Source organism: Quercus lobata, chromosome 7 (genome assembly GCF_001633185.2).
Source record: "Quercus lobata isolate SW786 chromosome 7, ValleyOak3.0 Primary Assembly, whole genome shotgun sequence".
NCBI lineage: Eukaryota > Viridiplantae > Streptophyta > Magnoliopsida > Fagales > Fagaceae > Quercus > Quercus lobata.
This window is the reverse complement of record NC_044910.1, coordinates 1-19,180: the sequence shown is the minus strand read 5'-3', so window position 1 is coordinate 19,180 and position 19,180 is coordinate 1. Positions and strand designations below refer to the sequence as shown.

Genomic DNA, 19,180 nt, shown 5'->3' with positions numbered 1-19,180 from the left:
TACACACAAGGGAGAGGGAAAAGGGTTCTAAAATAAAGGCACATCACAACTCCACTCAAAAGCCATGGTAACTTTTAAGGGAGGGTGGGGCAAGTTATACTACACACAACACACTCTCTTAAATATTAGTGAAAAAGAAAGTCTAAATATACAACAAAAGACTATATATTTTTAAGAACATAATGTACCATTTTGTGAAACTACATATTTTTTACCATAATGTACCATAAGAACAAAAGACTATATATATATATATAATTTTTTTTTTTTATTCGACTTTAGCTACAACTCAATGGTTGTGAAATAATGTACCATTTTGTTGTGTATTCACAACACTCCTAGTCAAATTGTCAAAAAGTGAACAAATTTTATGGCTCCAATAAATGTTATTGTTCATTTGTCATAAAATTATTATCAAAACCACACATCATGATGGTAAGCAACTATTTTTAACACTATGTGTTAAAAACTATATGAGAGAACATAACATTAAAAAAAAAATAATAAGAGAGAGAGAGAGAGAGAGAGAGAGAGAGAGAGAGAGAGAGAAGAAGAAGTAGGGTAGAAAAGATTGATTTTATTGGAGTAACGAGATTCAATGACTAGCTCCTTCTGGCGATGTAAAACTCAGTGTTAAATTTTTTTGGTAGTTTGTTGAGACTGATGCGTAGACTTTTTATGGGTTTTTAGCTATATTTTTAACCTCAACCTAGTTAATTGAGACTGATGTGAATGCTCTTATTAATTATTATCTAATTGGAACTTTTGGATGGAGATCCCTCGTTTGCTACCAAGGACATGAGTGGTATGATGGTAGGGTTTAGGAATCTCCACATTTAGTTAAGTTTATGAATGCAACTTTTGTTACAACTCTAAAGTGGTTAACTGTGAGTGATATAGAAAAAGTAACAATTTTTTCTTGATTTCACCTATAATTTGCTGACTCTTTTCAAGAAATTGTTGATTCTCATCATGAACCTCTTTACGAATCTCAAGGAACTCAGCCTTAGTGAGGACTGGGTTGTTGACGTCGTTACCGCCATCATTATTGTGGTGGTCATTATCTCGCCGGTTAGCTATCAGACCAGAGTATGTCAAGGCTTTGATACCAACTGATATTGTAGAAGCCTGAAGAAAGCACACACGATGCTCTCTTTGATGGACAGAAACTAAACTATTAGTTTCTAGGTAGTAAACCTCGAATCCACAAGGTGATAGATTTGGAATTCATCAGAGAAAACAATAAACAAAGTCTGTATTTTTATTAATCTAAAAAATTGAATTGCCGTTGAAAGCTACAATGTGTTTAAATAGTAAAAATAAAACTTAAAATGGCTAGAAACCCTAAAGTGGCTACGAAAACATATAAAACCCTAATTTGACTAAACAACATTAAAAGTACCTAAAACAAGGAAATAAATCACCTAAACCTAAAATAGAAAAAATTAAATAAAATATTAAAATTAGAGAAACCGTGTCCTACATCACTAGAAATTAGTAACCGATAGGGGTGGCAATTAGGTGTGTTTTGAATTAGGTCATAAATGGGTCAATTACATCTTCTTTTATCTTTATCTGATTATCTCAAAAATGTAGTAGCTGCCATGTAAAAATAAAATAAAATAAATAAAAACCTGTAGCCCTTCATAATCACTCTGAAAAATAAAAAATAGAGGCCAGAGCTTCTAATTACATCAAACAAAGAAGAAGAAAAGGAGTTTTCCTTTCTCTACCAACAACTCACAAGTGAGTCTTTAACCTCTGCTCTCTCTCATCATTCAGATTTCTTAATCTCCAGTCTTTCTTATATGTTTATAAAGTTTTTAGCTTTCAGTGCTGTACAATTTGCTTAGAGAGTTGGACAATTGCTCCAAATCTAATAGAATGGAGTCACCACATGTATGGTTTTTAACAATAACTCCCTAGATAAAAATCATCACTTTTTAAACTATTATGTATTTGTTATTAAATAAATATATATTATACAACATATAAATATAATAATATATTATTAAATTGATAAAAATATATAACATATCTTATAAATAAATATTATGATTTTAATTAGTTATTTGATTTCATTTTTTTATGCATTTCATGATCTGCTGAGACTTAGCTTTTTTTTCTTAAATAAAATGAGTAACAACTTAATCCATACTTATCTTTAGCTTTGAATATGTGCATGTGAGTCTTGAATTTTATGAATATATACTAATTTCTTCAAATTTTGGTGAAAGTCATCCTTTTTTCCTCAGATAATATATTGCTTACTTTAGAAAGACTATGATTAATTTATAAAATGTTTTGTCCAAAAAAAAAAAACTAAAATGTTAGTTTTGTGGGACACTAAAAAATACAATGAACAATTTTGAAAGCCTAATAGAACTACTTGGCACACCTAACAACTATTCTTGGACTATAATCATTATCCTCACACTAATTAACCATCAACAATTAAGTTGGGAGCAAGTGTTTTTTTTTTTTTTTTGGTAGTTTGTTGAGACTGATGCGTAGATTTTTTTGGGTTTTTAGCTATATTTTTAATCTCAAGCTATTTTATTGAGACTGATGTGAATGGTCTTATTAATTATTATCTAATTGGAACTTTTGAATGGGTATCCCTAGTTTGCTACCAGGGACATGAGTGGTATGATGGTAAGATTTAGGAACCTCCACATTTAGTTAAGTTTAAGAATGCAACTTTTGTTATAACTCTAAAGTGGTTGACTGTGAATGATGTCAAAAAAATAATAAGTTCATATAAAAGTAATTGTTCATCACTCACAATCAATCATTTTTAATAAAACTTTGCTCGATAAATAGATACGGAGATATGGGATTTAACAGGAGAAATTTTGGCATGGTGCCATGAAGGCTAAATATAAGGAGCAGTAGGGGTGATTGGTCTAAGATGTTAGTGAGAAGACCTCATGGTTGTTGTAGTATGTGGAAAGGCAATTTAGCTGGTTGGAAAAGATTTCATAATTTCACATTGATTAGGGTGGGAAATAGCAATAGTGAAATATTTTGGCATAATGTGTGATGTGAAGATCAATCTTTGCAGGTTGTGTTTCCAAACTAATACTCCATTGCAGTGGAGGAGGTTGCATCATTGCATTTGTTGATTATGTTTGAAGAGGATGGTAGAAGCAAAGCGAATGTTGGAATCATAGATTCCCCAGGGATTTCCATGATTGGGAGCTAGGAATGAAGTAGTTGATAGACTTACTATACTCCAGGCTGATGGTAAAATGGAATGAAGATTGTCTACTTTTGGACTTCAAATGGGAAAGGGGAGTTTAGTGTGCTCGTGACGCACACCTAACTCCATCTTCCCTTTGGAAAGGTGTTTAGGTCGGGGTAGTAAGGTTACTAGTAAGGTATCTTTTTTTGTATTAACAAATTTGAATTACATACTATAGATAATTTTGTTAAATGGTAACTACTGGTTGTGAAATGGTTAAGCACTAGTTGCTGCATTGCACTATTGCTGGGGAGGCAAATAGTGTTGTGGATTATATGAATTATGAACCATTTGGGGGATCCGAACTATTGAAAACAAAGAACAATCTATATGCAAGATATTAAATATGCTCCTTGAGATCCTTTTTTTAAAAAAAATATTTTACTTCGATTGGGGAGTGTCTTGAAGTTTTATTGTCATTTTTTGGACCTCATTTGTGTTCGTATGTAGTTAAGGACTCTGTCCTTTGGGCGTTCATTCTTTCTAACAAATTATTCTCTTACAAAAAATAAATAAATAAAAACGAGATTAGACCACATGCATATGCCATCAGGTTAGCAAAAAAAGTAAAATAAAAAAGGTGATAACTTACTAAAGTGATATCGAATAGTAATTTCAGTAAACAAAATCATCCAATCAGTACCACTACCACTTGCAACACAGAGAGAGAAGAAGGGGGGGGGGGGGGGAAGTGTACAAGTACATATAATTAAGTAGATCATCATGACAAACAAGGCATTTTGCAGTAACAAGGACCAGTATAAATCGAATAACTCAACCAGTCCTTGCCCTATAATAAAAGTTCTCTCCAGTTTCTTCATTAAAGGGAAATGAACTACACTTCAGCCAAGTAATCATCAATTTCAGCTGGTGTTAGTACTCTGCCAAAATTTAAATCATTCAAACAAGAAAACATAAGCAACCAAACTTCTGTTACAAAGACTGGTTTAAATGATTTAAATGATTTAAATCATCCAAATGAAATGCCTAACCAAAGTCTATCGCATTTTTTTTTTTTCTAAAACAATAGAAATGGGTTCAAGTTACAAATTGTGATACTTTAACAATATATAGACATTTATATGAGATTAGTATTTTGTCAATCCTACTATTAGATCACATGTTCTCTTTATGCTCATTATTTACTATCACATACACAACTTCACACATTTTGTAAATTTTCAAAACATAAAAAACTCAAAATTTTGACATTTGTTAGATGAAATAGATCTTAATTTCAGATCTTCTGTTCGATAGAAATGAACAAAAGTTTAACTTGACATTTTTTCTCTGCAGGCATGGAGTTCTCAGAAAATAACATGCTTTTTATCCAAAGCACATTGGAGGAGCATCATTTTGAACTCCAAAATCTGGGTTTTAGGTTTAGTTCAAACTATTTAATGCATGGCCAAAGCATATCTTATATATGGTGTCATAAATATAACTGAAACCAAAGTTCTGGGGAAAACAGAGCAAGAAAATTCAAGCCTGCTCAAATGCATCACAAATATAAAATAAAAAATCCATAGCTAACAGTCAGAAGATTGAAAAAGACTAGATCTTAACATGCCATGGGGTGTTATTCAGGATTTTTACAGATGCGCACAGATGTTCTCATAAGCTCAAAATTTGTAGCATCATAGACTAAGAACCAGATCCAAATAAGACCTGATATTAATAATCTCTAACAGCTTGAGCTCAAATGCAATGGCATCTGAAAATTGTTTAACACAAGATTAGAACAGAACTGCTGTACCTGATACAGTTGTGGACCTTTGTCGTCAAACCCAGCAACCAGTAGTGAAACTCCGAAAGTACGAACGCCACTAACAGAACCAAAAAAAATAAAAATCAGAGTTCCAAAACAGGAATGAAATGTGATTCTTTTGAGACTTTCCTTAGTTGAGTTTACACAAATCAAGCATCCACTAGTATTAAAGCTCTATAATTGAAAGTCAAGTTCAAAATCTGATTCATCCAATGACAATGCAGCTCCTCCTCCGCTTATAAGTTATAGGCGCAGGATGAGGTCATGGACTCATGACATATTGGGTGTGTAACTTACCAATCATAAATAGATACAAAATCTAGGAGGTGTTTGGTACATGCAATTAAAAACTGAAAACATGTGGGTGAAATATGTATGGAAATACGTGTTTAAAAACTGAAAACATGTGTTTGAGTGGGTGTACCAAACAGGGTCATAATTTGACCAACTTTAAGATCTTTTAAGTTTTTCGTGAAAATACACATCTAGAGAAAATCTTGGCAGATCATTTTCAATTATTCAAGTTTCTCAAACATACCAAATTATCCTTAACATGGGACAAATGGAAGTCTTGAGGGTCCCAAGGAACTCAATACAAGGTTATTCAAGAACATTCTAAAAGGAATTTTGGCAAACATGATTCAGTAATTCATTAGAAATCTGTTGTTGATATCTTCATATCTTTATTTTGCATGTAGAATAAGGTTGCAATTTGTGAACAATCAAGCCCAACAAGTGGCGGGCCAAGCTCAACAAGTGGTTGGTCAGACCCAACAACCAATGGGGGCATCTCTTCCGTCGTTTTTGGGTGGTATACCCCAAATGCCGCCACCACCTATGACGCCAATTCCCTGAAGTTCACCAGACCCCTCACGATCTACTAAAGGAGTAAATCCAGCTTCTACATATCCCTTGGACAGACCAACATGGAACAACAGAAGCCACCAGACCAAAGTAACTTAGCAAGAGCTTGGCATCTGCCCCAAGTTACATTTTGTACTAGGAAAAGCAAAACTGATCCTAAATGAGTAGAAATTTCTCCACAAGTTGGAGGCCACTTGAGGTAACAACTGGTGTCTAAACGGATGAAAAGTAAACTTAAGATTTGCACTGAATTTAAACTCGTTTTGGAGTCATTTGCAAGCAGGGGCGGCGGTACTTAAAGGCCAAGGTGATCACAGGACCACCTTGACCTGAATTTTTATTTTTTATTTTTTATTTTTTTTATATAATAATTTAAAATTTTATATTTGTTTACCTTTTTAAAAAAATTTTGGGAACACCGTCAGTTTTTTTTTATGCCAATAAAATTAAACTTTGCTCCATAATTTGTTCTACTCAACAATATATTGGAGCTTTCAAGCAAAAAGAAGTCCAAAAAAATTTTTGAACTAAAATCTGAAAAAAATAAAATAAAATAAAAATAAATAAATTCTAACATAGTAAGCCCAAATGCCCAATAGACCCCAAGAAAAAAGCCCAAGATCAATCTCTTTTTATTAGATTGTGTAATTTAGGGTCTGTTTGGGATCCGTTTATTTTACTGAAATTGAAAACTTTTTACTGAAAGTACTATAGATAAATGTAAAAGTTAGTTGAAATAGTATAGTGAGACCTATGAATAGTAGCAAAAATAAGCTGAATAGTATAATAAGTTGGCAAAAATAATATCGTCAAACAAACACTTATGCTTCTTAAAGAACACCCTGAGAAATATTCCTGAAGCCACCATTGTTTGCAAGATGATGTACTTGCATCCTTTTAAATTTCAATAACCTCAGCCTTGTGCCCTCTACATTTCTTTTTTCAAATCACCTATGATTAAGGCGCATAATGATACCCAACAGACTTCAACCGCCCCCCCTCCCCCCCAAAAAAAAAAAAAAAAAAAATTCAAAAAGAAAAAAAAAAACTGCCACTCTTCACATAATGAATGAACATGAACTAATTGAAATAAGTGAATCATATTCCAGAAGAGAAATAATTACCCGGAGTGAGTGAACTCCTGCATAACAGCAGCAATTTCCCTTACAAGCTGTGTAACAGGGATAGCCTCCTATAAAATTCCATTGACATATCACTTAGCAACTTATAAATAATCAATTGGCTTAATGTACAAAGTAACAAAAGAAAAGATTTTCTAAGTTGGGAATCCAAAATAAAATATAAAAAACTGGAAAAAAAAAATGTAGCAAGAAAATGCCATAAGTAAAACAACCTAGTGAGTGAATCCAAAACTAAATTGACTTCAATCCAATAGAAGTCATACTTAACAAGTCGATATCAAAGCATGTTCATCAAGATCAATTCAACTAATGTTCCTCCATGTAAGAGAGCAACAAAAGACAATGTCCAAAAGAGGTGAATCATGAATGCCACTCCAAGAACAACACAAAGCCATTGCCTCCTCAAAGATGGAAACAGAGCAAGATGCCAAAATATGAATCTCTATTTCAAAAGTGCCAATGACCTTTGGGTCAAATAGCATTTCCCGGTCTCTCCAATGGAGTCATCCAAGGTATGAATTCCCCCTCTCTGGCCTCCCCCACATCAAAGAGTAGTGAAGTTTAACTCAAAATAGGAAGATGGAAACTAAGATTCCCTAATTAAAAAATCATAACCTAGATACACAAATAATTGATGGTCCTCCCTTATTCTTCCAAGTAATTTAAAATATGTCAGCCCAAGAAAACCAGTAAGGGTAATCCAGGTTGTTTTAAAAGCCAAATATGGACATTACTTAGCAATTAGTGCCATCACACAGAACAAGAAAGGTCAAAATGGAGGCTAATGAAATATTACTGAAGTCTATGTAAATAAAACTTGATGGAACCATTATTAGAAAAAGATGAAAGATCTGAGTGAAAGAAAAGAGAGTCAGATGGTAGGGTATGGAGAAACGAGGCACAACAGCATATAATTAATATACAGCTTGAACTTTATTGTGTCGCAATGTGAGCAGAAAGATAAATGCCAAAGAAAAAGAAAATTGGTTGCCATTCCACAACATAATGCACAGATTGATGATGATGATGATGAACTGACATGTCATTGGGTTAAAAACATCAAGAACCATTACTCGTCATCTTCACAATTTACATAAAATGAATATATAAAGAGAAAAACTTTTAGAAACATTATGCTAGTCATAATGCATGTCAATGTTTGACTCCGGCGCTTTGGATTGTACACACAAGCATGATTCATCATGAATCTCACATTTTGATCTTTTGCTTTTCTTGGATTTTAACTTCTTGCTTCCCTCATTTTCTTTCGATGCCTTCTTTTTGCTTCCATTGTTTTCTTTTGATGTCTTCTTGTTTCCTTCATTTTCTTTCGTTGCCTTTTTCTTCTTCCTTCTTTCTTCTTCTTTTGATGCCTTTTTTCTTTTCACAGGCAGTGTTTCTTCCTCGTCTCTGATTTCAGTCTCATTAGCAATTCGTTCAGCATTTAGTGGTAGATCTGCTGCTATAGAAGGTTTAACTTCTGCTCATAAGAATGAGGAATGTATAATTAGTAGGTGTGGATTAATGTTGACATTATAATATTATATAACTAGCTTTGCATAAGAGGAACAATTAAGGTAACCATCATATAAACTAAAAAGTGTAAGGTGTGTACCAAACTTCAGGTTCAAGCAACTTCAAAAACTGGAGTCAGACCCCATACATCCCTATCAAATTTAAAGCATATTTGATCCCCTAAAAACCCTATTTAAATAAAATTAGGCTAAAATTAAATTTAGTCCACTACATTTATTTCAGTTGTCAAATTAGTCCCTAGGGTTTAATTTTTGTCAATCTAGTCCTTTCATCCAAATTTGTTAATAAATGACTCAGTTTTAATATTATTTTTTTCTTATTTCAAATTTTAACCGAAACCATTCATAAGTTGCTCCATTTAATAATTCTTGTCATTTGATGAGTACTGGTTAGGGAAAAAAAATTAACATAGAAGTACCAGATTGACTCATTTTGAAATAGTGAGGGACTAAAATAATAAAAATTAAATCTTAAGAACTAAATTGACAACTGAAGAAAAAGTCAAGGGACTAAATTGGATTTTAGCCTAAAAATTATGCGTGTAGTAATGGAAAATAAAATATTTTCATCATTTTACATTGCAAAGAAAAAAAATACCAAGAGTATAAGACCGATCTAGTCTTCGCTCCTAGGCCATTAGGAGTTGTTTACTTATTAGTAGTTTGAGGATAAAGACAGACTCCAACCTCCTAAGAGATCCCTGAAGTTAAGTATAAAGAATGGATCCACAGTTATAACATCAAATCAACCAGTCCAAAAAGAGGTGAAACAAAGTTTGACTAGTTGTTGGGCTCAAAGTTTTCTTTCAAAAATATTAGTTCTGCCTTATATAACTGCTTTCAACGATGACCCAACTTTTTGCATTGTTTTTTTAGTTCTGCCTTATAAAGACCTTCAGTTTTTCTTTTTTTATTTTATGAAAAGGAACCCCCTCAAGGTATGAGCCAGTGGGACCACCACTAAGGGTAAACCCAAGATGCCTACATACCCCCACTGAGTAGGCATCAAGTAAATCGCAAAATGCCTCAGCTAGGAGTTGAATCAAAGACATCTGGGTTTATAGTTATCCAGGCACTCTCCCTTATTGCTGAGGCATCTCAAGTGGGGGCAAAGTGATAACACCTTTCCTCATTGGTAAGCTACACACATCTTGTGAGTTTTGAACTCACTACCTTACCCTCCATCCCATTAACGAGGGAGAAGCATGTGTCATTTGAGCTAAAGCTAATTAGCTCCAACCTAGTGTTAGAATTATCATTCATATCATATGAGCAATAAATTGCTTCAAACTTAGACTACATTACTGGTACCAATCCCTACAATCATTCCTTGTGCAAGAAATGTAACAACATCCACTAATAGAATAGTCATAGTACAAGAAACAATACTATTGGCTTGGTCCATAACAGACAAGACAAAAACAGAAAACTAACCTTCATCAGCAAAACTAGAGTCGAAGACAACATTTGTAAGATGCTGCTTTAGGAAAACCTACACGATGAAGACAATCAAGATAAGATGATGGAAATTTATGCAGCACAACACATTAGCTTACAAAACCACAAATGAAAAGACTATCTACAATCCCTGCATGAGCTCTATAAAAGTGTCAACCTTACAAGTGTCAAGGCCACAGATTCAAACAATGAAATCCAAAGCAATACATAGCTCCGAATAAGGGGCAGTCATTAGGCTTGTGGACCAAGAGTCAGTGCATGTTTAGGAATGCTTAGGCTTTGCCATGCCCTAAGCAGACCTTTACAGCCAAGTATACAAGTGCAGCACCACACAATAGATTAAACTTAAATTTATACATTCACCATTAAACCTTTTTGCTCAAGGTTTTCAACATTATGCCATCGTGTTAATTGACCATCTTGCTTTGGTATCATCACATGCAGATTACTAATGTCCCTTTAATAAGAGTCAAGTAATGTGCAGATGACAGCATCTCACTTTATGCATTATTCAAATGAATGTTAGCTGCAATAACTTGAGTCTATCAATAAAAGCATAAAACAACTTCATTTTTCATTAACATAATATCCAAAGAAATTGCTAAACCCTCAAAAATCGATTTACTGATTCCTTTTAATAGAATATAAAAAGATTAAATGGTTAGAACAACAAGTTTTTAGCTTTGAATGCAAAAAAGCGCTATCACTCATCTCTATCACAGCCTAAATGTGTTCTTGGCCTCGAGGTAGAACGAAGAGTTTTGAGCATTAGGTAAGAAAATTTGAGATGCCAAAACCATGAGTAACAAGCTACAAAAATGTAACTCTAGTAAGGGCAAAAAATAAATATAAGAGTTTAAAACTAGCACATATCTTCAGCCCTGACTTTCAGCAAGAAATTCTAACAACTCTTCATAATCATAAAGTGTAAGAACATACCGCAGACAGAAGTTGCCGAGTCTTTATATCCCATAAGCGTAGATAACTGTCCAGTCCTAGAAATTAGTCAAGTTCTCAGTTTTGATGGTCAATAAAATTTGGTCGTAAGACAAACAAACTTAACCTCAAAAGGCTAAAGGATGATTCGATAAAATTAAGTGAACCCACACATGATGAAGTGCTAACTGCACGCACCCTTTTAATTAGAATATTAATACAGGAAATGACTTTCAGAAAAAAAAAATATATATATATATGAGAATAAAAGGTTGTCATTGCTTAGTAGATAATATAGCAAGTGATTGAGGATAAACTAAGATAAAAATTTTCCTCCTTTTCTTTCCCACTTCTTCAGACTAAAAGACCACCCTAACTAAACTTTGTTATCCATAACTCATAACCAAGTAGTGGATGTCTTCTAAAGGAAGCCAATACTTGACCTCCTAACAAAGGGTGAACATGCAAACCTTTTGACCAAAAAAAGAAAAAGAAAAAGAGGGTATACACAGACAATACGAAACACAGACTACAGACCTCTCTCTCTTGATGTGCGGGTGTGTGGGTGTGCGTCTGTGCGCGTGTGCGTGTGCGTGTGTGTATGCAAATGGTGTTGTGTAAGTATGTACACTTGTCAGTATGAGTTCCAATGCAAATTAACATAACGGTAAAACAATACAACACACTCACCACAAGATGCAATCACTGGAAGCTCTGGGTGCCTGGCTATAGATCTAATGCTTCCAGAACATTTTCCCAAAAAGCACCCCAATAATTTTCCTGTAAAAAGATACTTTCATCATTTATGGAGTTACAAGTGAGAAAAATCTCAAATCATTCAAAAAATATGAATTAAATGCAAGAATAACATTAACAATATCAAAACTCAATTTTCACATCCACTTTAATGCAACTCAATTAACATCAATCCAAAAATATGTAATAGTTACCAATAATCCTAAGTAGACCTTGGAGTAAGAGTTCAATTTTCAGAGTTAAATGAATAATACCCTTGAATACCTATGGTACTTGCAAAATGACCTATGTTCAGACATTAAACGTCATATGCCAATCAATTGTGCATTAACAATTTACTTTGAAAAAAAAAAAAAAAAAATTCTACAAAAGGCTTGAGCTCTATTGAATTAAAATTTCAATACAAAATTAGGTGTTTTGCTGCGGTGATCAAGCCCTTCCCAGATATGACCCCTTAGACACAAAAATTTCAATGCATGTAACATGAAGCAAACAATTGAAATGAAGCTAAAAGAAAACCATCATATAATTCCTAAGTATTATATGCCTCATCTTTTGGATCTAAAACTTACATAAGAAAAATATTTTCCACAGATCAAAACAAGCATAAGGGCAAGTCTATCAGTTTGTATATCCCCCCCCCCCACAAAAGATACATGGTGGAGCCAGCATTTAGCAATATATATATAAATGAACCCACATGCCTGCACACTCGCTCACACAAGAACATAGAGAAACCCCGCATATAAGGCTTGATCACCTTAAATGATAATTGCCAATCTAAATTAGCCAGACAGTACTAAAGGAAAGCAATGCTCTTTTCTTTTTTTCCATTTTTCTTTTTAATAATCAAAGGCTTTCTACTGAAGAAAACTAATTAAGTAAATAAGCAGAACACTTACACTACCAGAATGCACTATAAGAGAGAGAATGTTAAATGTATCTTCCAGACTTCCACACAAATAGAATATCAAATATGTGACAACATGATCGAACTACAGTTCACCTGTGCGCATGTCAAAAGAAGCAAGGTCACCAGACCCATTCCCTACATAGACTGTATAGCCATCTAAATCTTCAGTTACTGATTTGATAGGCGTCTCCCCAAAATCAAATGAGATAATAGGTCTTCGTTGAGCGGAAATATCATAGAGGCGAACCTGTTATGAAAAAAAAATGAATTGAAGTTTTTGAGTGGCTGGATGATTACGATTACAATACAGCTACTAGTCTACTAGAGATAAGGCAATAAAGAAATTGTGGTTCTTCCAAGAAACCAGCAAAGACAAAATGATAAGAAAGCACTCCAAGTTCTATAAAAAATAAGAAATTTTAAAAATTTTTAAAAAAAGTTAACTAACAATAACTTGAATATCATAAAACTAACAAAGGATATAAATGAAATTCACATTTTCTTAGCTCCAGATGAAAGAAGAAAAATTAATAAATTTCATCCTAGGTGTATTATTAGCCATTGTTAGTTTAATGGCTCATGATCAATAACATGTAGAACATGGGTATTCCCTCTCGTGACATAACATCTGATGATATCTCAATTGAAGAGAATTTAAGTACACAAAAAAAAACTCAATTCCAGTCAGCACCAAGCAACACATGCTCAAAGGACAGTAGGAAGTGAGAAAAAAATCTGTAAGAATGTTGCATTCCCAGAAGTTACCGATATCCAGTTATTCATTCCAAAATGAAAGAAGAATTTGCAATGAAAGATTACCTGATGGCTGTTGGTGCCAGCCACAATTTTGCGGTGATCATCCTTACTTAGGAATGTTGATGATGTAAACCAGGTTGGGGTAAAAATATCAAGACTGTTCTTAGGAGGCTGCATAGGGTAGAAGCTATTAAATAAATGCAAGGAAAAAATGCAAGTTATAGAAAATTAATTTGTGAATTTCTTTCAAGATTTAGCAGATAAAGAAAAGGCTCACAGATTTGGCAGCCCAGATTTTAGTACAGTTGTCAAGATCCCACATGTTCATTTCAACGCTCTTCCTGAGATGGAAATCAAGAAAACCATTATTTCATAGATGAATAAGCTAGTACACACCATAAAATCCCACTACAGAATGACAATTGACTTAATTCTCAAGCTTATAAATTCTAATTGTGAAACTCGAGAGCACTCACCCTCCAAATATAGCATATTTTTCACTTCCATCCACTTTAGAACATAAGATGTTGCCAGAACCGCATACACTCCATGTGTTTGACAAACCAATAGACGTAGAACTTGCAGGTGAATCAGTAACTTCAATGGACCTCATGCTTGTGTTTCCTTTTGTTGTACAAGCAAGCAAAATATAAGACCTAGAATTTAACAATAAATTCAAAGATCAGAAGCTGTATGCATATCGGAAGAATGCAGGTGGAAATCAAAGATGTAAGCACCTATTGTGGAATTAGGTGGCAAAGCCTAGAAAGGAACAATATTGCAGTACCTAGATGTCAACTCCAATCCCTGTCCGGCAAATAAATGCAAACCAACAACAGCATCATCCGCAAGTCTAGGACCATCCTCATTGGCATTAGAAACCGTGAAACGAATATCCCCATTAATTGCACTGAGAACCTCAATCTATCGGATACATTAAGAACACAAATATTGAATAGGATCTTCAATAAGCCTATAACTAACAGTCAAAACTGAAAACTGAAACATGTAGCCAGATGTTCATTAGTCCTAGAGTGTAACTCACCATGCCAGTTTTTCTCGCCACTGCTAATAACTGCAAGAGAAAAAGAAAAATATTTCTTAAAAAAAAAAAAAAAAAAAAAAAAAAAACACTTTTGCAAAATAAAGGATTTGAGGGCCTTAATTACATTTTTAGAAAAAGATTGATATAATATCTGAATTCATACACATATGCAAAACAAAAGGATAAATTGTCCTAGTTCAAGCTAAAAGCTTCTATTTAGGCAATAAGTGAAACTTGCAAATTGCTCTTTGGCAAGCAAGCCATTATGCATTATCACCAGATATATGCAAGGGAATAACTAGAGAATCCAATCAACCGGTTGCAACCAATATTAGAACCTGTTTCTCTTAAAGGATGATTCTTTAGAAAACAAACAAAACATGCAATGGCAATTAAGTACAATGCTTGAAGTCCCAAACTTCGTGAACAATTACAAACTCAATTCGTAATAGCCACTGCAAAATTTAACTCAAACCGCGAGGGCTCATATTATTTGTTTAGCTTACTAATACTTTATTTAAAATGAGTGTTGGCCCCAAGAAGATGGTGAATAGCAGATTCAAACCAACAACTACCTCTTCATGAGGCGTGGCATCCAATGAATTCTACTACCCTTGGGGCAATATTAATTAAACTCCATTAGCTACATAACAAGCATTCAAACCGAAACCTTCAACAGCAAATGAAACCCAATAGAAATCAAAACGTACTATCATTTCTGCACAAAATCCTTACACCTATTCTACATTTAACCCATAGAACATGAAAGCATATGTTCATTCTCAAACACTCCAAACTTCAACAAACCATACTAAACTAACAATTGGAACCAAAACCAAACGCTTAAAAAAAATTGAAACATATTGCCAACAATGACACAGATGGTTGAAATTCAAAATTCAATAAACTCAAACAATTTGCAACACCCAACACATACCAGGTCATCTTTACGATCATTGATAGAAGCAGCAAGTACACATTTTGATGAGTCCAGCTCACCCCACCTCTCCACCACTCTAGGAGCCCCTCCTTGACTACCCTTAGCTTCAATAACTGTTATCCAAAAAAAAAAACATGCACCAAGCAAAGCATAAGATACCCAGATATATAAATACAAAATAGAGCATATAAAACCCAAAAGACAAGCTTTTTACAAAATGGTATTGCTAATTCCGATCAACGAATAAAAGGGTGTAAGAAAAAAAATTCACCTTTGATGAGACCAAGTGCATCGAAGGTTAGAGCTCGAAGAGAAGGGCAACCAGGACACTCTAATGTGGTTGTACGAGGCATCTTTTTGGTAAAATCTGCGTTCTCTCACCAAGGACGGACTTAGGGCCAGAGATAAGGGAAAAATAAATAAGTAAAAAAATCAAATAAATATCAATATAGTATTACATTAAAGCGTTTGTTAAAAAATCATTTTTCATTTTGTTACAAAGGTTAACTTACATAGCTGACAATGTTCACAACGCAGTTGCGAGTAAGCACAAGTGTCAATTTTATTTGGTTTTATTAAATTTGTTTTACATTTTTATTATATTATGTATTTTTGTCTTTGTCTCTGTCGGATTGCCACGCACCCACTGCCACAAACACATTATTACCCCACTACTAAGAATTTATAATGCACTACTTTTTCCTAACTTTACCCTTTTTTTCACCTCTGTCGATTGTTCTTTCTCAACAGACTCTCTCTCTGTATTATAACTTTATTCACGAATCACAACTCACTTCTCACTATCTCATACACTCATACACTATCTCAGACACTCACACAGACTCTCAAACACAATCACAGATTCACATATTCAATTTTAATTCACAATCACCCTCAGCCAAAAAAAAAAAAAAAAATACCACAATCACAAATGACAGATTCACAAACATTATAATTGTATGGAGTGGAGATTGATTTTGAATCATATCAAGATTCAAAATCAATGTCAGGTTTTGAAGTTGAAGGAAAGAAAAAATAATACTTGAAGCAGAATGGAGGTTAGAGGCTGCAGCGGCCGGCGTCGGAGGTGGGCAGATCAAGCAGGGCGGCGGCGACTGGAGGTGCGTGAACTCTAGGTCAGTTTCTGCCTCACTAGGTTGATCGGCTGCTCAGTGGGTGTGAGTCAATGGCAGTGAGGTCAGTCTCGCAAGGGCGGACAGCGGCTGTGGCAGCGGCGGCTTGGATGGCGGCAGCGTGGTTGGCGGAGTCACTCACTCACATCACTCTCGGTCTCTCTCTCTCTTGACGAATCCTATCTCTTATTCTTCTTTTTTTCTTTTCTGAATTAGGTTAAGTTGTAACCGTGGGTTTGAATTGGGCTATTAATTTTTTTTTCAGTTGGCCTGGCTAGGCTATTTGGGCTGTTAGGGAAGGGGGGCAAGGTTTCCGTATATTGATAAATTGGGTAAAAAATTTTATTTTAATCTTGGGTAGTATTAAGTTCAGGTTAATAGATTTTTTAAATCATTTGACTCAATTTAACTGAACATATATAAAATTCATTTTACTATAATTATTTCACTCTTTAGTGCATATGTTTCTTCTATTGTTTGTCCCGTCATGGGTTTGGATTTTAACCTCCTTTTCATTAATATGGAATCCCTAAAATTTGAAAATATTTTACGCATATCATTTGAATTGTTATGATTTTGGTTAAAAACTCAATTGTTTACCATGTTTAGAGTGGAGGAAAAAATAAGTCCAACCTATACAATGAACAGAATTAGAAAGGGTTTAGGGTTTAGGGTTTAGGGTTTAAGGGTTATAGGGTTAAGGGTTATAGGGTTAAAGGGTTATAAGGTTTAGGATTTAGGGTTTAGGGTTTAGGGTTTTAGGGTTTAGGGTTTAGGTGTTTAGGGGTTTAGGGGTTTAGGGTTTTTAGGGTTTAGGGTTTTAGGGTTGGGGGTTGGGGGTTGGGGGTTTAGGGTTTAGGGTTTAGGGTTTAGGGTTTAGGGTTTAGGGTTTAGGGTTTAGGGTTTTTAGGGTTTAGGGTTTAGGGTTTAGGGTTTAGGGTTTAGGGTTTAGGGTTTAGGGTTTAGGGTTTAGGGTTTAGGGTTTAGGGTTTAGGGTTTAGGGTTTAGGGTTTAGGGTTTAGGGTTTAGGGTTTAGGGTTTAGGGTTTAGGGTTTAGGGTTTAGGGTTTAGGGTTTAGGGTTTAGGGTTTAGGGTTTAGGGTTTAGGGTTTAGGGTTTAGGGTTTAGGGTTTAGGGTTTAGGGTTTAGGGTTTAGGGTTTAGGGTTTAGGGTTTAGGGTTTAGGTTTGGGTTTAGGGTTTAGGGTTTAGGTTTAGGGTTTAGGGTTAGGGTTAGGGTTTAGGTTTAGGGTTAGGGTTTAGGGTTTTAGGGTTTAGGGTTTTTAGGGTTTAGGGTTTAGGGTTTAGGGTTTTAGGGTTTAGGGTTTAGGGTTTAGGGTTTAGGGTTTTTTAGGGTTTTAGGGTTTAGGGTTTAGGGTTTAGGGTTTAGGGTTTAGGGTTTAGGGTTTAGGGTTTAGGGTTTAGGGTTTTAGGGTTTAGGGTTTAGGGTTTTAGGGTTTAGGGTTTAGGGTTTAGGGTTTAGGGTTTAGGGTTTAGGGTTTAGGGTTTAGGGTTTAGGGTTTAGGGTTTAGGGGTTTAAGGGTTTAAGGGTTTAAGGGTTTAGGGTTTAGGGTTTAGGGTTTAGGGTTTAGGGTTTAGGGTTTAGGGTTTAGGGTTTAGGGTTTAGGGTTTAGGGTTTAGGGTTTAGGGTTTAGGGTTTAGGGTTTAGGGTTTAGGGTTTAGGGTTTAGGGTTTAGGGTTTAGGGTTTAGGGTTTAGGGTTTAGGGTTTAGGGTTTAGGGTTTAGGGTTTAGGGTTTAAGGTTTAGGGTTTAGGGTTTAGGGTTTAGGGTTTAGGGTTAAGGGTTAGGGTTAGGGTTTAGGGTTTAGGGTAGGTTAGGGTTTAGGGGTTTAGGGTTAGGTTTTAGGGTTTAGGGTTTAGGGTTTAGGGGTTTAGGTTTAGGGTTTTAGGGTTTAGGGTTTAGGGTTTAGGGTTAGGGTTTAGGGTTTAAGGGTTTAAGGGTTTAAGGGTTAGGGTTTAGGTTGGGTTTAGGGTTTAGGGTTAAGGGTTTAGGGTTTAGGGTTCAGGTTTAGGGTTTAGGGTTTAGGGTTAGGGGTTAAGGGTTTTAGGGTTTTTAGGGTTTAGGGTTTAGGGTTTTAGGGTTTAGGGTTTAAGGGTTAGGGTTTAGGGTTTTAGGGTTTAGGGTAGGGTTTAGGGTTTTAGGGTTTAGGGTGGGTTTAGGGTTTAGGGTTTAGGGTTTATGGGTTTAGGGTTAGGGTTTAAGGGTTTTAGGGTTTAGGGTTTAGGGTTTAGGGTTTAGGGTTTAGGGTTTAGGGTTTAGGGTTTAGGGTTTAGGGTTTAGGGTTTAGGGTTTAGGGTTTAGGGTTTAGGGTTTAGGGTTTAGGGTTTAGGGTTTAGGGTTTAGGGTTTAGGGTTTAGGGTTTAGGGTTTAGGGTTTAGGGTTTAGGGTTTAGGGTTTAGGGTGTAGGGTTTAGGGTTTAGGGTTTAGGGTTTAGGGTTTAGGGTTTAGGGTTTAGGGTTTAGGGTTTAGGGTTTAGGGTTTAGGGTTTAGGGTTTAGGGTTTAGGGTTTAGGGTTTAGGGTTTAGGGTTTAGGGTTTAGGGTTTAGGGTTTAGGGTTTAGGGTTTAGGGTTTAGGGTTTAGGGTTTAGGGTTTAGGGTTTTAGGGTTAGGTTTAGGGTTTTAGGGTTAGGGTTTAGGGTTTAGGGTAGGGTTTTAGGGTTTAGGGTTAGGGT

The 19,180-nt window shown here is 34.9% G+C and overlaps 1 protein-coding gene and 1 long non-coding RNA gene across 4 annotated transcripts; both read right to left on the bottom strand.

Moving 5' to 3' along the window:
* Positions 1 to 3,929: 3,929 nt before the first annotated feature.
* On the bottom strand, positions 3,930 to 7,068 carry LOC115952332. The gene is made up of 3 exons (XR_004083391.1): positions 7,001 to 7,068; positions 5,001 to 5,070; positions 3,930 to 4,125 (listed from the first exon to the last, which is right to left on the bottom strand). It is a non-coding gene; the product is annotated as an uncharacterized LOC115952332 (long non-coding RNA).
* Positions 7,069 to 7,929: 861 nt separating this feature from the next.
* Positions 7,930 to 16,703, bottom strand: LOC115954057 (WD repeat-containing protein DDB_G0290555-like). Of its 3 annotated transcripts, none has more exons than XM_031071910.1 (13): positions 16,400 to 16,703; positions 15,629 to 15,748; positions 15,355 to 15,470; positions 14,418 to 14,447; positions 14,160 to 14,296; positions 13,849 to 14,028; positions 13,650 to 13,713; positions 13,436 to 13,543; positions 12,710 to 12,863; positions 11,638 to 11,727; positions 10,951 to 11,006; positions 9,988 to 10,045; positions 7,930 to 8,498 (listed from the first exon to the last, which is right to left on the bottom strand). In XM_031071910.1, exons 2-13 carry the CDS (start codon positions 15,708 to 15,710, stop codon positions 8,155 to 8,157), a joined length of 1,419 nt encoding a protein of 472 aa, XP_030927770.1. In that variant the 5' UTR covers positions 15,711 to 15,748; positions 16,400 to 16,703; the 3' UTR covers positions 7,930 to 8,154. The 3 variants fall into 3 exon arrangements, with proteins under 3 accessions (XP_030927770.1, XP_030927771.1, XP_030927772.1); XM_031071911.1 differs by having other exon boundaries at positions 15,629 to 15,731; XM_031071912.1 differs by having other exon boundaries at positions 15,629 to 15,724.
* Positions 16,704 to 19,180: the final 2,477 nt, after the last annotated feature.